Consider the following 13,282-nt stretch of genomic DNA (forward strand, 5'->3'; position numbering starts at 1 on the left):
TAAATGTAAAAATAATCATCACTTTGATTATCAATGAAAAGCTACTGTGACTGGTAGAAATTTAATAATTTGTATTGTTTGATATATAAAAAAGGGCATAGTTTTGCGTATTCAATAAATACTTTAAACATATCAAAACAAGTCGTCAGTTTGTTCATGAAAGGTATGTGGTGGACAGGTTGATTGTCTCGTAAAGAAAGTACAGGTTGATAATTTATATCCATTTATTTAAGACTATAAAGATGTTGGTGGACAATATTTTTTATGCAACCATAAAAACAAAGAAATGTATCGTGCAATTCCGGGTAACGCTAATGAATTCGTAAGCATATGTATTTTGTAATGATGTGTTCGATAGTAGGTCCACTTTCATGCTTAAATTCTTATGCATATATCTCGGTCGAGTTTGATAGCCTTCTTAAGAATTATTCTTGAATATTGCGTCTGCTCTATTACTATTACCTTTTGTTAACGTAGAGTGACTTAATTACATATTGGATATAGCACGTTTTATGGGAGACCCAGCTTTTGATTGTAGTTTTGCTTCTATGGTCAAGGTAAATGTCATATTGCGGAAACATGAAAAACAGCTTCATGACTGGTCTAGTTTCAACTGAGCAAGTATTTTCCATAATGATAATTTTCGATTAGTTATTTGTTCGTCGTCGTCCGGATGTTTCGTAAGTCCTTAGAAATGTATTCCAGTCATCTAAGGTTACGTTTCCCAAGACATGTTTGCATTTTTCTTCGTTTTGCAACACTTTATACTTTATGATTTCATTTGAATCGTGATTTGATACTAAGCAACTTCGATGACATCTTCTTCGACCATAAACCTTACAATAATGACGTGTGTTGTTATGTTGAGCAACTTAAAGTCACCTGTTGAGATGGTGTTAATTTAAAAAGTGTAATCACGACCGTTAATCACGCGCGCCACCACATTTTGAGATGCATTAATAAATGAGCCAATGCTACTTCCGAGGTAGCGCCTGGATGTTTTGAAAATTAAAGGATACGTTTACAGTGTCATTATGTTTTATATGTGTTATAACTCCTTTTTGCATTATTTTTAAAAATCACCCAATGTAGTGCGATTTAGCGATAATGAATTCATTGAAAGCTGAACAGAAACACACAGTCACAACAAATTTGGAAACATGAGGACCTTTAAAAGTTGTGTCATGGTAAAATTCGTAAAAGCAAATCGATGTCTTAAATTGTGTGACGAGCAAATTCCCAGCCAATTAAATCGCTCATTACATAACACGATTACTTTTAACCTGTTCAAGTGATACATTTGCATTTTTCAAGAAGAGATGGAGCCATTGCCTATGCGGTTGCGCTCTGATTAGGAGGTGGCGATAATGCAAATGTATAGCTATTTTAAAGTGGAATATTTTATGTTATGGTTTTTATTATGTAAATTGGACTAACATAATTTTTGTAAATTGACTACTTCAGCACATTGTGGTCGCGTGCGTGTTTAATTGAAAAAGTAGTTTTCTAACAAAGTCTTGATGGATTTAAACGTTCGTCTTTGTAAGATAAGAATATTTAACATAAATAATACAAAAAAATTAACGGAAAAAGACCGAGCTTTCTTCATTTTTTTAAGTTAATAGAGGGAAAAACAATAAAATATAAGCCTAATTAATATTCGTTGACCTTGGCCTTTTAGTAAATTAAGCAAGCAGTTGGATTCAGGGACAAAACTCATCGTTTCAAGAAGAAGTATTATCTAATATTTATTTCGCGAATTATCATACTGTATACAAATATTGCGGTCGATGAATTATTTTAATAATGTTTAACATTAAGTTATTGAATTTGTTTAAGTATAACAAATGTTTGGTATATATCGTACAATATGTTTCATTCATGTTGGTGTCTTCTTAATTGAGTTGATCACTTATATATTTAGAAAACTACATCTTATTTATAATAGATTGTGTTTATATTCTGTACAGTATGAACGTTGAAAAATAACTTTAATTTAACAAATAAGATTATCTATTAAATGAACGTTATGTGTTGATTTCAATGTGATACGACTGTTAATTGATACGTCTTGCATTTGAGTTACCTCCTATCTTTAGCGCAATCCCTGAAGCATTGGCTCCATCTCTTTTGGAACAATTCGAAATTATCGACTACGTCGGCAAGAAACCAGTCTGTTTTTGCATGCAGCATCTAATGTATGTTGTACGCACTCGTTTGATGTTGTTAGCGATTTAATTGGGTGGAAATGTTCTCGTTACACATGAATAGTCATAAAAATGCATTTTAAACCTCCACCATGCCACAACGTATAAAGGTTCTCACGATTAAAATGGATTGAGAATGTATGCTTCTGTACGTTTTTGGATGAATCAATCTTTACTTAATCGCATTATATTGTCCGATTTTAAAAATAATGCGAAATAGGTTGAAAAACATATAAAACCTTATCACCCTGTACAATTATTCATTAAATTTTAAAATATTTGGGCTTGAGAGCCACCTCGAAAGTTGAATTGTCTCATTTATTAAAAGAGTTGGCGCGAATTATTAACGGCCGTGTTTAATGCTGTTCTAATTTTCAAATAAAAATTATGTTATAGACATACCGTTATTGGCTTTACCATTATTTTGTTATTCGAAACCATTGTTAGGATAAATCGACCGATATCAATTTATTAAATAGTTTGAATGAAATACTTCCACAGGAGAATACCGGTTTGCGAGTTCTAAAAGTATGGCACACGATGAAACCCCTAAAACTCTATCAAGAGACAAATTAGTGTTAGTATTGACTACTATTATAACATAACACCTATAACTATAGGCATATAAATGATAACAACTCGACTCTTTTAAACGGTCAGTGCAAACCATCGGGAGTGAAAACAAAGATAGGGGCTAGACGAACCTAACACTTACCTCAGTATTCAAAACGAGCCAAATGGTCCTTCTTACACAACAATTAAATACAAATCGATTTTTCGATCGAGTATAAATCAATGGATTTTTGTCAATAATGGAATATTAACATATATACCGGTCTTTTATAGATTATAGAAATTTGAATTTTATCAATTTACTATAATTTAAAGATTTATTTAACGAGAAATAACAGAACAGAATAGATAAATAATTTACGACTTAATTTACAATGATGAAAAGTTAGGATAATAAGTTATATTACGAAGTATCAAAAAGTTTTTTTTATTAAACAAAGCCCTAACTTTTTCATGTTGACAATTTATAATAGTGCGTTATATTACGAAGTATAAAACATGTAGATTTTTAATGCAAAGAACTGACTTTTTCTCCCTGAAAATGTTCGTTATATTAAGAACAATGATGACTATTTATAATTGTGCGTAATATTGCGCAATATCAAATGCAAAAAAACTGACTTATTCTCCTTGAAATGTTTGTAATTTTGCAAATAATGATGACAATGACAATTTATAATAGTGCTTAATATAACGAGTTATCAAAAATGTAGATTTGGAATGCAATTATTTTTGATGATGGCAACTTATAATAAAGAGTAATATTAGGAAGTGTGAATTATTTTTATTTTTAATGAAAAACAACTGATTATTTATCACTGAAATTGTTGGTAATATTACTAATAATGATGACAATTTATAACCGTGTGTAAAATAACGAAGTATAAATAATGCAAACAAGCTGATTCTTTTCTCAATTAAAATGTTCTTAATATATCGAACAATGATGACAATTTATTATATTGAGTAATAATTCAAGTATCAAACGTAATGACTTTTAATGCGAAAAAACACAGATTTTTTTGTTCCTGAAAATGTTCGTACTATAAGAAACAATTCTTATTTTTGGATATAAAATTTGTTGGTAAATGTACCCAATTTTGAGTAAACAGACGCATTTAATAATGAGTGTTCATGCATTTTTGTACAAGGTTAAATGTGTGTGCAATAAAAGTGAAAATTCACCCGTTATCTTTATTTTAAAAGAAAAAAGTCATAGATTTCCGATGACTTTAACACGTTGGTACATGTACGCATATGTGCTCAAGTATTTTGCTTATAAGCTTCGAATCCAGAACTGTAGTAGCAAAATGAAACGCACTTTTGCTGCACAACTCAAGGTTGTGACACTGTAAATGTATGTGTCCATTTATCGTGGAAAAGCGTTTTAACTACAGTAATAGTCACCCAGAGTAACATGAATCGGCTTCTCATCAACCCCGGTGACAAGAATCGGCTTCTAGTCACCTGTGAATTTTTTTATCAAACGGCAACGCATCGCCATTTGATGTCGTAAAAAGCGCGCGCGCGTTCGCCCAGAAAGCGGCTTATTCCGAAAACAAAAACAACCTGTTAATAAAAAAAAAAGAGAAATCAAAAATCATAGAGTATTTGTGATAAAATGTAAGGGTAACAATAAAAGGATCTGTGATAAAATGCATTTAATTCAAGAGCCCGCAATTAATTAATTTAGTTTCTTTATACATTTATCTCTACTTTCATTTTTTAGTATTTAACACAAATTGTTTCGAATATGTACGACCAAATGATGTATTTTTTGTTGAAAAAGTAAATTGTTTGCTGAAGATGACTTTATGCTGATTTCGAAGATGACTAACATCGGCTTGAAGTCACCCCCGGGTTACAAGAATCGGCTTCATGTCACCCCCGGGTGACTACAATCGGCTTCATGTTATTTTTGACTAATCAATAACGTTATTTTGTTTAAGTTACGTCATCTAGATGAAAAGACCTCACTTTGGTCCGCATGTCATAATAACACATTCACCACATGGTTAAATTAACGACAAACTTATCGTTAAAAAGTATGCTTTTAAGCTTGCACAATAAATGGCATACCATACTAATATATTAAGAGGCGAAAACAACCGTAAATCGCGTTTTTATGTAAATCCTTCACGATGCACACGTCACGACTACTCCAACAACTCGCACATAATCTTAAATATACAGTGAAAATGCATGATTGCAAACCTTAAATCTTTAAAACATGAATATTTTAAGTACAAACTATGCAGAAGAAGCCACGGATACGGGGAAAAAAATGAATGAAAACGCCCTTATGATCATTTTAATAATTTTGAAGTCGGCTTTCACGAACACTTACATATAATGTATAAAATAGCCTACAGCGGAAGAAAGGTAATTCATGTGAGATCATCCAGCGAATTATGATCGAACGATAAAATGAGACTTTTTTTATAGATTTTGTAATTTTTGCATAACCAAATTATATGAGTTTACGTTAAAGGCGCTCATATTTGGACTACTTTTAAATAATTACAATTTCAAAAATTGCCAAATCGGCAAATCTTGAATAAGTCCATTTATAATAAACAAATACGTAGCTCAATAATATGTAAAGAATAGAGTATATGACATTGTAATACATACAAGTTAGGTAAATAAAGAAAAACTGCACGGAACATAACTAATTTACTAGAGTAGCACAGATTACTCTGACGATTTGTAGATACCAATATTTTTTTAAAAATAGATCCCAAAAGTATGTGTTAAGAAATCGACATGATATATATTATTTATCTTTTTTTATAAATTATTAAGAAAGGTATTCTGCATGTTCGCAATAATTTGCGATAACTCGAGTATTATATTGATGTGTGCGGCAAAAAATATAACAGCACACTGTCATTATTAAAACAGTTCTAGAAGAAATGATCTTTAAGTTCGTATTATAAATTCGTTGAAAAAGTAACAATAATACATTCTACACTTTAATATATAATCCATATTTAATTTGAGTGTTATAGAATGTGTATTGTTGCAGTCAACTTTTGTGTCCGGCAAACAAATATATAACAACACACTGTATTAATTAAAACAGTTTAGAAGAAATAATCTTCAAGTTCGTGTTATTATTTTGTTGACAACGTAACAATTATAAATTCCACAAATTTATATAATCCATATTTAATGTGCGTGTTATATCATATTGTCTATTATTGCAGTCAATTTTTGTCGAGCTGTAAATGATTACTATGGTTTATGGCCTGCGTCAATCGTTGGAACTATCGCCCGACGCCCGTGTACCTCTGTGGCCGAGAAAGGTATTTTCGTTTTTTTTTTATTTAGAGGTGCCAATTTTTAAAAATTCTCTAAACATGTTATTGTATTAATTAACGAGGTGTCGATCCATATAAGTGTATTTAATATTCAATCAGTACGCGTCCTTGCCGCTACCATAATCTTACTGTTTTTATTATAGGGACCTATTATAGGACTTGCCTAAAAGCAGGATGGGATCCAGTAACAAATAACTGTAGCATCGATCACGATGTTATCGTAGACTTGAGTAAAACGGTAAGAGTACAAGTGTAACCGTTATGATAAGTATGTCTGTTAAAGTGATAGCGGTATAATGCATTAAATATATTATGTCAATAATACAATAATTTATATATTTAGATATCAGGCCTAAACTCGACAAGCCAGGGAGATACTCTATTGAATATAACTAAAACTCTGAATACCGTCAGTAACAACTCGAACATCACCGATGATTTGCGTGACTTGAAAGACATCGCAAAGGCGACAGAAAATCTAGTAGATTATATTGAAAACAACATCGGCAAGATCACTGATAACATCACCAATGTAAGTAAATTGAATGACAAGGGCTTCAGGTTTGTACTTGTAAATTGTTTGTTTTTCGCACTGATCCGTTTAAAAATTTAATATTAAGTTAAACATATTTAGACTCGATTGCTTCAAAGATATGTGATTCATTCATTGCATCTATGGCGATTACGATCCATTATATTTAGCGGCAATCAGATTAACCTTCTGTTACATTCTAATATGAAAACGTCAATGCACCTGCTGTAGATGGACTTTTATCTGCCTCACACGAACTTTTTACAACAAGTGAACAATTGCTAAGAAAATCTCTAAATAATGCCCAGTCGAAAAAAAGAATAAAAGCAGTTGTTTTACGTTTGAACTATAATTGCCAAACTAAGGAGATTTTATCGAGTTTACAACACATCTAAGCGTATTTTCTTCAGAATATGCTTGGCACCATCAGTAACTTCCTGGATGAAAACAAAAAGCAGGCGTGGGATAAGATCAATAAAGAAATGGAGACAACTGATGTAAGTAGTTTTTTAACATGATAACACATTTATGTTTCAGCAGTGTGTAAAACAAAACTAAACGGTAGGTTATCGAAGGATGTGATATGTTATTTAGTAAAGTCACTCGGTGAACGTAAATCAAGCAATCAGATTTGACTTGTCAAGCCCTGTTAGCAACCCACTACGTCAGACGTAAAACGAATTCATATGCAAATATTTGGGGTCGCTAGACACTATTTGGAAACAATTATTAAACGATATATGTTTTCGTATTGCTTCACTTTTTTCATGCAAACAAAAACCAACGTGCATGTTTTTCAATGTGTGAATATGTGATTCTTAACATTTCAGGGCGAACAGCCGATAGGAGCAGAAACCGTTCTGTGGTCAGCTGACCGATTTCTGGCAAGCCTCAGAAATTCAAAATGTAATGCCCTCGTCATGAACAGCACGGAAATGAAAAACAACACAAACTTGTGTATGTACAATATCTACACCGATTCATCGAATGCGCATTTGTTTGTAATATAAAATTAAAACATATTGTTCAAAATTTCGATTTAACATTTATTAGGTGGTAAAATACAAAAACATATGATTACGGCTCTGCATTCTAATGAAAGTTATCTGAAATTACGACGCTCATTGATAGATTTTAATGCTCATGAGCTTGATATAATAATGAGTACTTAACATCCACAATACATTGATACATCCGAATAAAAACTAAAGTCGTGAATTTCTTTGACAGTCGATTATTTGTATCTTTGCTGTGCATACAATTGGTGAACCACTTCCGTACCAGGAGCATTTCCGGTACAAGTTTAGATATTTTAGGATTTCTCTTCATTTTTTTTATATAGAAAGTAGAAAAACAATGCTTCAGTCATTAAGTTGGAACCTTTTTCGAATGAAATCCGTCGTTTCGAAACTTTATAAACAATCACGACGTTTGGACGCTTGAAGTTTCAATCAAGCATTCCCAATTTCGGATGAACCGCCCCTTCATAAACTAATCGTCCCGCATTACAAACGCAAAATATATCATTTCAAACAGGTAATGGACATTGTTTGGTGTTATTTTTTGCATTTTGTGTATTATATAAACCTTTTCTTATTATCACAGTATTGACAAATAATAAGCAAACATTATAATTTATTGAACCAGTGTACATGTACCACTTCCTGTTCACTGAATTCGCCTTTTAAGGGATTGTTTCAAGGCATTCAGTATCGGTACAGTTCAGTATTTGAGCAATCAATTTTGTATTGTATTCATGTGATGTTAGTCAGCACGTTATTTTGGCATAATTTGATTTAAATTGTGGAACCATGATACCTATAGTTTTGGTGTATCCAGAGCCAAGGTTTAGGACTAAAATCCCTTGACAAGTGGAAAAACTGGCAGTGAAATAGTTTGCAGAAAGAAAGGCTTTGATCATTCTGTTGCTTATGAAGCATATCTTAAAACTTAAACCAACATGCACGCAAAGACAGGCCAGTTGTGCTTATCGTTGACATTGTGACACCCATATATGCATTAATGCTGTTGAATCAACCAAAGCAAAAACCATCCTGCCATGTAACATTCTACCAAACGCAACTCATCCTTGCAGCTGCTAGATAAGGGTGTGTTTGACTTACTTAAGCATCAACAGCGGTGGCACCAGTTTGCAAGGTTCATGCAAGAAATCAGCCTGGAGGAAATATTTTCGTAGAAGTTGAAAGAGGCTCTCCTGAAGTTCTACAAAGCAATGACAGTGGTGAACAGTTTCAAAGCATCTGGTATGTATCCAGTTTATGGTACTGTCAACAGAGATAAACATATACAGTTGGAATGACCTTCACATACAGCGATAAGGAAACTGGAGATGAATTACAGAACAAGCCATTTTAGGGCTCTAAGGAGGAGCTTGAAGCTCAAACTGCTCTACGCGCTTTACGAAAGGCATTGCCTACACCAACAAGACAGAAGTATGACACGCGAATACAAGAAGGGTATGAAATTGTTGGCCAGTCCCCACGTTTTGACGTGTACAAAACAATTAAGTGTGCAAGTGAAAGCCATGTTTCTTCTTCAATGTCTTCTACATGGTCTGAAACAGCTTCAGAAAACTCAACAAAAACAACGATCACAAAAGAGTATTCGAAAACAACACATGCCAATCAATCAGGATTGGATATTTGAGCCAATGCTGCTTTGAAAAAACAATGAACAACAACATCTTGTTATCAAGCTTAACGTACATAAAATAACGTAGTATCGCCAGCACTGCTAGTCGCCACAGTACTGGTCGAAATTCACTAAACACAAGAAGTTGCCACCAGCAATTACACTGCCGAAGTTAATGCATGTATATATAAATTACATAATAAAACAAACCAACTAAAAATGAACACATAATGAAAACGAAAAAATCCACTGCTACAATTACACTGTAAATAAATTATGTAATTGTCATTACAGACTTCTCTATGTCTTTAATTTTTATTAGGGAAAATACTTCTACCCCTCAACATCAAGGATGGTACGTCTTAGAAGTATGGTTTTGGCTGGAGATATGCGTCATGTGCCATTTTTCTGAAAAAAGTTAAAGTTTTGCCTAAAATCTTTTAACAAGGTTTTATATGTTTTGACCTAGTCGTCGAATATCCTAGTTTTTGTTACCGCCATCACTCTGTTTTGACCTAGACATTGATCAAACAAACATTCTGACTAAGTTTCAAATTGATTGAGGCAAAAAAGAATTGTTGACCAGTTTATTTTCAATGTGATCATGTTACCTAGTTTTTGACAAATTTCTTACTTTACTCAATATTACTAATTTACTTATTCTGACACATTAGTGAAGATTTGGCGGTACAAATGGCAACAAGATACATTTTGACAACGAATGACAAACGACGGTGAATATGCGATGACCAAAAGCTCGACATATACAAATACAAATACAAATACACTTGTATAGCGCAAAAACTATAAATATTCTATTGCGCTTCACAAAACGTTCCATACACACATATTGAGATATCCTCTAGTGAGCTTGCAGGTTACAAATCCACCTAGTTTGCTGCCTTTACTGCTGGGCTGCTGTGTGTGGCAATATTCTTTATTTTTTTTAGTCAAGGTCGTGTTGAATTACTTACATCTGTATAAAAGGATCTTGTTAATTTGCTGTGACATTCCAAATCAATCCCAATATATTTTCAGATCAAATTAAAAAATATAAGGACAGTAATTGGCACGGTATTACAACAAACTGAACTATTATTGATACTAAAAGTGTTCTTTTAATAGTGAACCATTTGCATTGTCTGATAAATCATTTATATACACGACATTGTGGCTTTAAATGGACTAGGGTAAATATTTTCCTTACGCAATTTTACACAAAATTATTTTTTTTAATTGAGTGATTGTAACTGCTAATGCCTTTTTTCAATTTAAGCATGTACATAAAACAAAGAAAAATAAAACAAACTAAAAATAAATTATCATCCTGACATAATAACAAAGAATAAAACACAAAAAGTATTGACCAAATATTGATGTACCGATAGTGAATGCTTTGAAACAACCCGTTGAAAGGCATATTCAGTGAACCAAAAGTGGGACATGTAGGTGGATTGAATTAATAACCTGTTTGTTGTCAATATTGTGGTAAAGAGCGTACATCAACATCCAAACAAAATGGTTTTTAACGTAATTTTAATATAGATTTTGCGTTTGTAATGCGGGACGGTTGAATTTTGAACATGGCCGTTCTTACGTATTCGGGAATGAATGATTGAAACTTCAAGAGTCGAGCCGTCATGATTGTTTATAAAATTTCGGAAATCGACATATTTCATCAGAAAAGGTTCAACCCTTATGACTAAGGCACTGTTTTTCTACTGTTCAATTTAAAGTTGAAACATAGTCCTAAAATATATAACCGTGTACCGGAACTGGTCCTGGTTCGGAACTGGATCACTTACTGTATATGAATGGCATTAGTTTTTGCTTCCGCTTACTTTCAATTGTAGATTTAACGTTGAAATATCATTTGAAGTAATTTGTTGTTTTTTTTCTCAGATGTTGAACTAGGTCTGCGAAACCAGTCAAGCGTTCAATTTCCGAGCAATAAATCATTTGGCTCCAGTGTTGAGATTCCCCAGCTATCCATCACAGGTAAATACGTTTGGCATAACCATTAGGGATGTATATCGACGGAAAATGCAGTATAACTTTTACAAGCATTATCATATTTGTTATCACGCATGTATTCATAGTTCCTGAACGTATACGCCTCGTTTTGATTAACGCTATAAATACAATCATTACGATTGAACTGTAAGAAGACATAAACGTGCAAATAGGTTTCCAGAAACAAAATACTCGTTATTGTAATTTATCGGTAACTACAACGTATTAATCAAGGTTGATTTGTTTTACTGGCTTTGTCCTTGTTATAATTGTATCATGTGTTTAGGATTATCAGAAGCATGCTTTATTGGCGCTATATACCCTACGATCGGAGCTGTCTTAGAGGAAGATGTCTACGTGAATGGGCAAGTGTCTTTTTTCAAAACGTACACGGTCAAGTTAATGCTATACTTTTATTGTTGTTGCCATCCAGAACATACACACTTGACACGGACTAGTACCTGGCTACGAATATAAATACTGGTGCCTTTCTTGGTACTTAACGTTATATGACCCTTTATTCAAATACCGATAAAATTGACATGTTCATGACACATGGCTAGCAGTACATGAAAGCTATAACATATTCCGTTATATTAATTGTGTTAATCATACACATATTTAATGATGTATATTGTTCCTGATAGTTTTGCTAATAAATGTCCTTCGCTATTGGTAATTTTATAGATCGTGGCAAAACGGGGTCACAGAAATTAATTCAGATGTTGTGGGTATACAAGTAAAAAACTTCACATCGATAAATATCAACCCACCGGTTACAATCACATTAAAGTTGAAAAAGGTATGACATATGCACGCTAGTTCGTGTGTAATTTATAAACACTGTTATACATTACTGTGCAATATATGACTTATTCAATGAATTGTTTTCGGCATTATACTCTTAGTATCTTTTGCGACGGAGTGGTTAAACATTTTTATATTTATACATTTATATTATGTTATTTTTCAGAAAGATACCAAACCAGTATGTGTTTTCTGGAATTTCAGTATCACGTAAGTCAAACATGTTCAAAAAAATGTATTCAAATGTTAATTAACATTTCATATTTTTATTAAACTTGTCAAATATGCTATCGCTTTGTTTTTGTATCAATGAAAACGTAAAACAATCGTATATTATACTACGGAAAATCAAGCTAATATATATTGTTTAATGTGTTTATAAACAATATTAACACTCAGCAAACATTTCAATTTAACGTATAATTCATCTCATACACTTCTCACAATGTATATCGAGACTGTCGTACAAATATAATTGGTGATTGGTAAAAACGAACACTCCGTACGAAACGAACTGCCGAAAATAAAAATGGCCAATACTGATACTCGTTAAATTTTAAGTAGCAACAGTTACCTGAGCAATAAATAAGCATATATGTATACATTAACCATTGCGTGAAAATAAAATTTAACGAAATATGCTTAATAAATGATTAAACATTAATATATGCAAAGTATACTTATCATTCACAATATTAACGCATTAAATTTAAGGAAGGTTTTGTTCACACAGTGTGCATATTTGTATTTCTATTGGCTACAGAAGATCGGGTCGACGCGGCGGCTGGTCGACCGAAGGTTGCGAACTAGCAAACATCACCAACATCACAGCAAAATGCCGGTGTAACCACCTTACAAACTTTGCAATTCTGATGAGCCCCAGTACAATTGTGAGTAAAGAGATAATACTTGTTAAACGACATCCCGTCCTTATATCGATTTTGAAAAGGCACATTCTATTTGAGAGGGGTAAATGTGAGGTTCGACCAGCCCGGTTTTAACCACCCATGCTTTACAATGAGCGTTAAAAGGTGATGATCCCAGTTTTGATCATTTTATGTTTATATTTGGTGTTCTGTTATAAACAATAGTGCATGAGAACAATAATTTATCTACTGATAGAGTTTCTTGATTGTTATTGGTTACAGTATTGAAATACAATTTAAAGGGTGAAC

At 32.7% G+C, this 13,282-nt stretch overlaps 1 protein-coding gene across 1 annotated transcript in view; it reads left to right on the forward strand.

Moving 5' to 3' along the window:
- LOC127852485 (adhesion G protein-coupled receptor L2-like) overlaps positions 1–13,282 on the forward strand; it is a 40,191-nt gene that overhangs the window by 12,486 nt on the left and 14,423 nt on the right. The window contains exons 3-12 of the mRNA XM_052386441.1: positions 5,990–6,088; positions 6,247–6,341; positions 6,447–6,635; positions 7,046–7,132; positions 7,466–7,592; positions 11,190–11,285; positions 11,587–11,665; positions 11,988–12,102; positions 12,274–12,317; positions 12,871–12,997. Of these exons, the coding sequence (XP_052242401.1) occupies positions 5,990–6,088; positions 6,247–6,341; positions 6,447–6,635; positions 7,046–7,132; positions 7,466–7,592; positions 11,190–11,285; positions 11,587–11,665; positions 11,988–12,102; positions 12,274–12,317; positions 12,871–12,997 (1,058 nt within the window). The remainder of the gene's footprint in view (positions 1–5,989; positions 6,089–6,246; positions 6,342–6,446; positions 6,636–7,045; positions 7,133–7,465; positions 7,593–11,189; positions 11,286–11,586; positions 11,666–11,987; positions 12,103–12,273; positions 12,318–12,870; positions 12,998–13,282) is intronic.

This window comes from Dreissena polymorpha, chromosome 12 (assembly GCF_020536995.1).
Source record: "Dreissena polymorpha isolate Duluth1 chromosome 12, UMN_Dpol_1.0, whole genome shotgun sequence".
NCBI lineage: Eukaryota > Metazoa > Mollusca > Bivalvia > Myida > Dreissenidae > Dreissena > Dreissena polymorpha.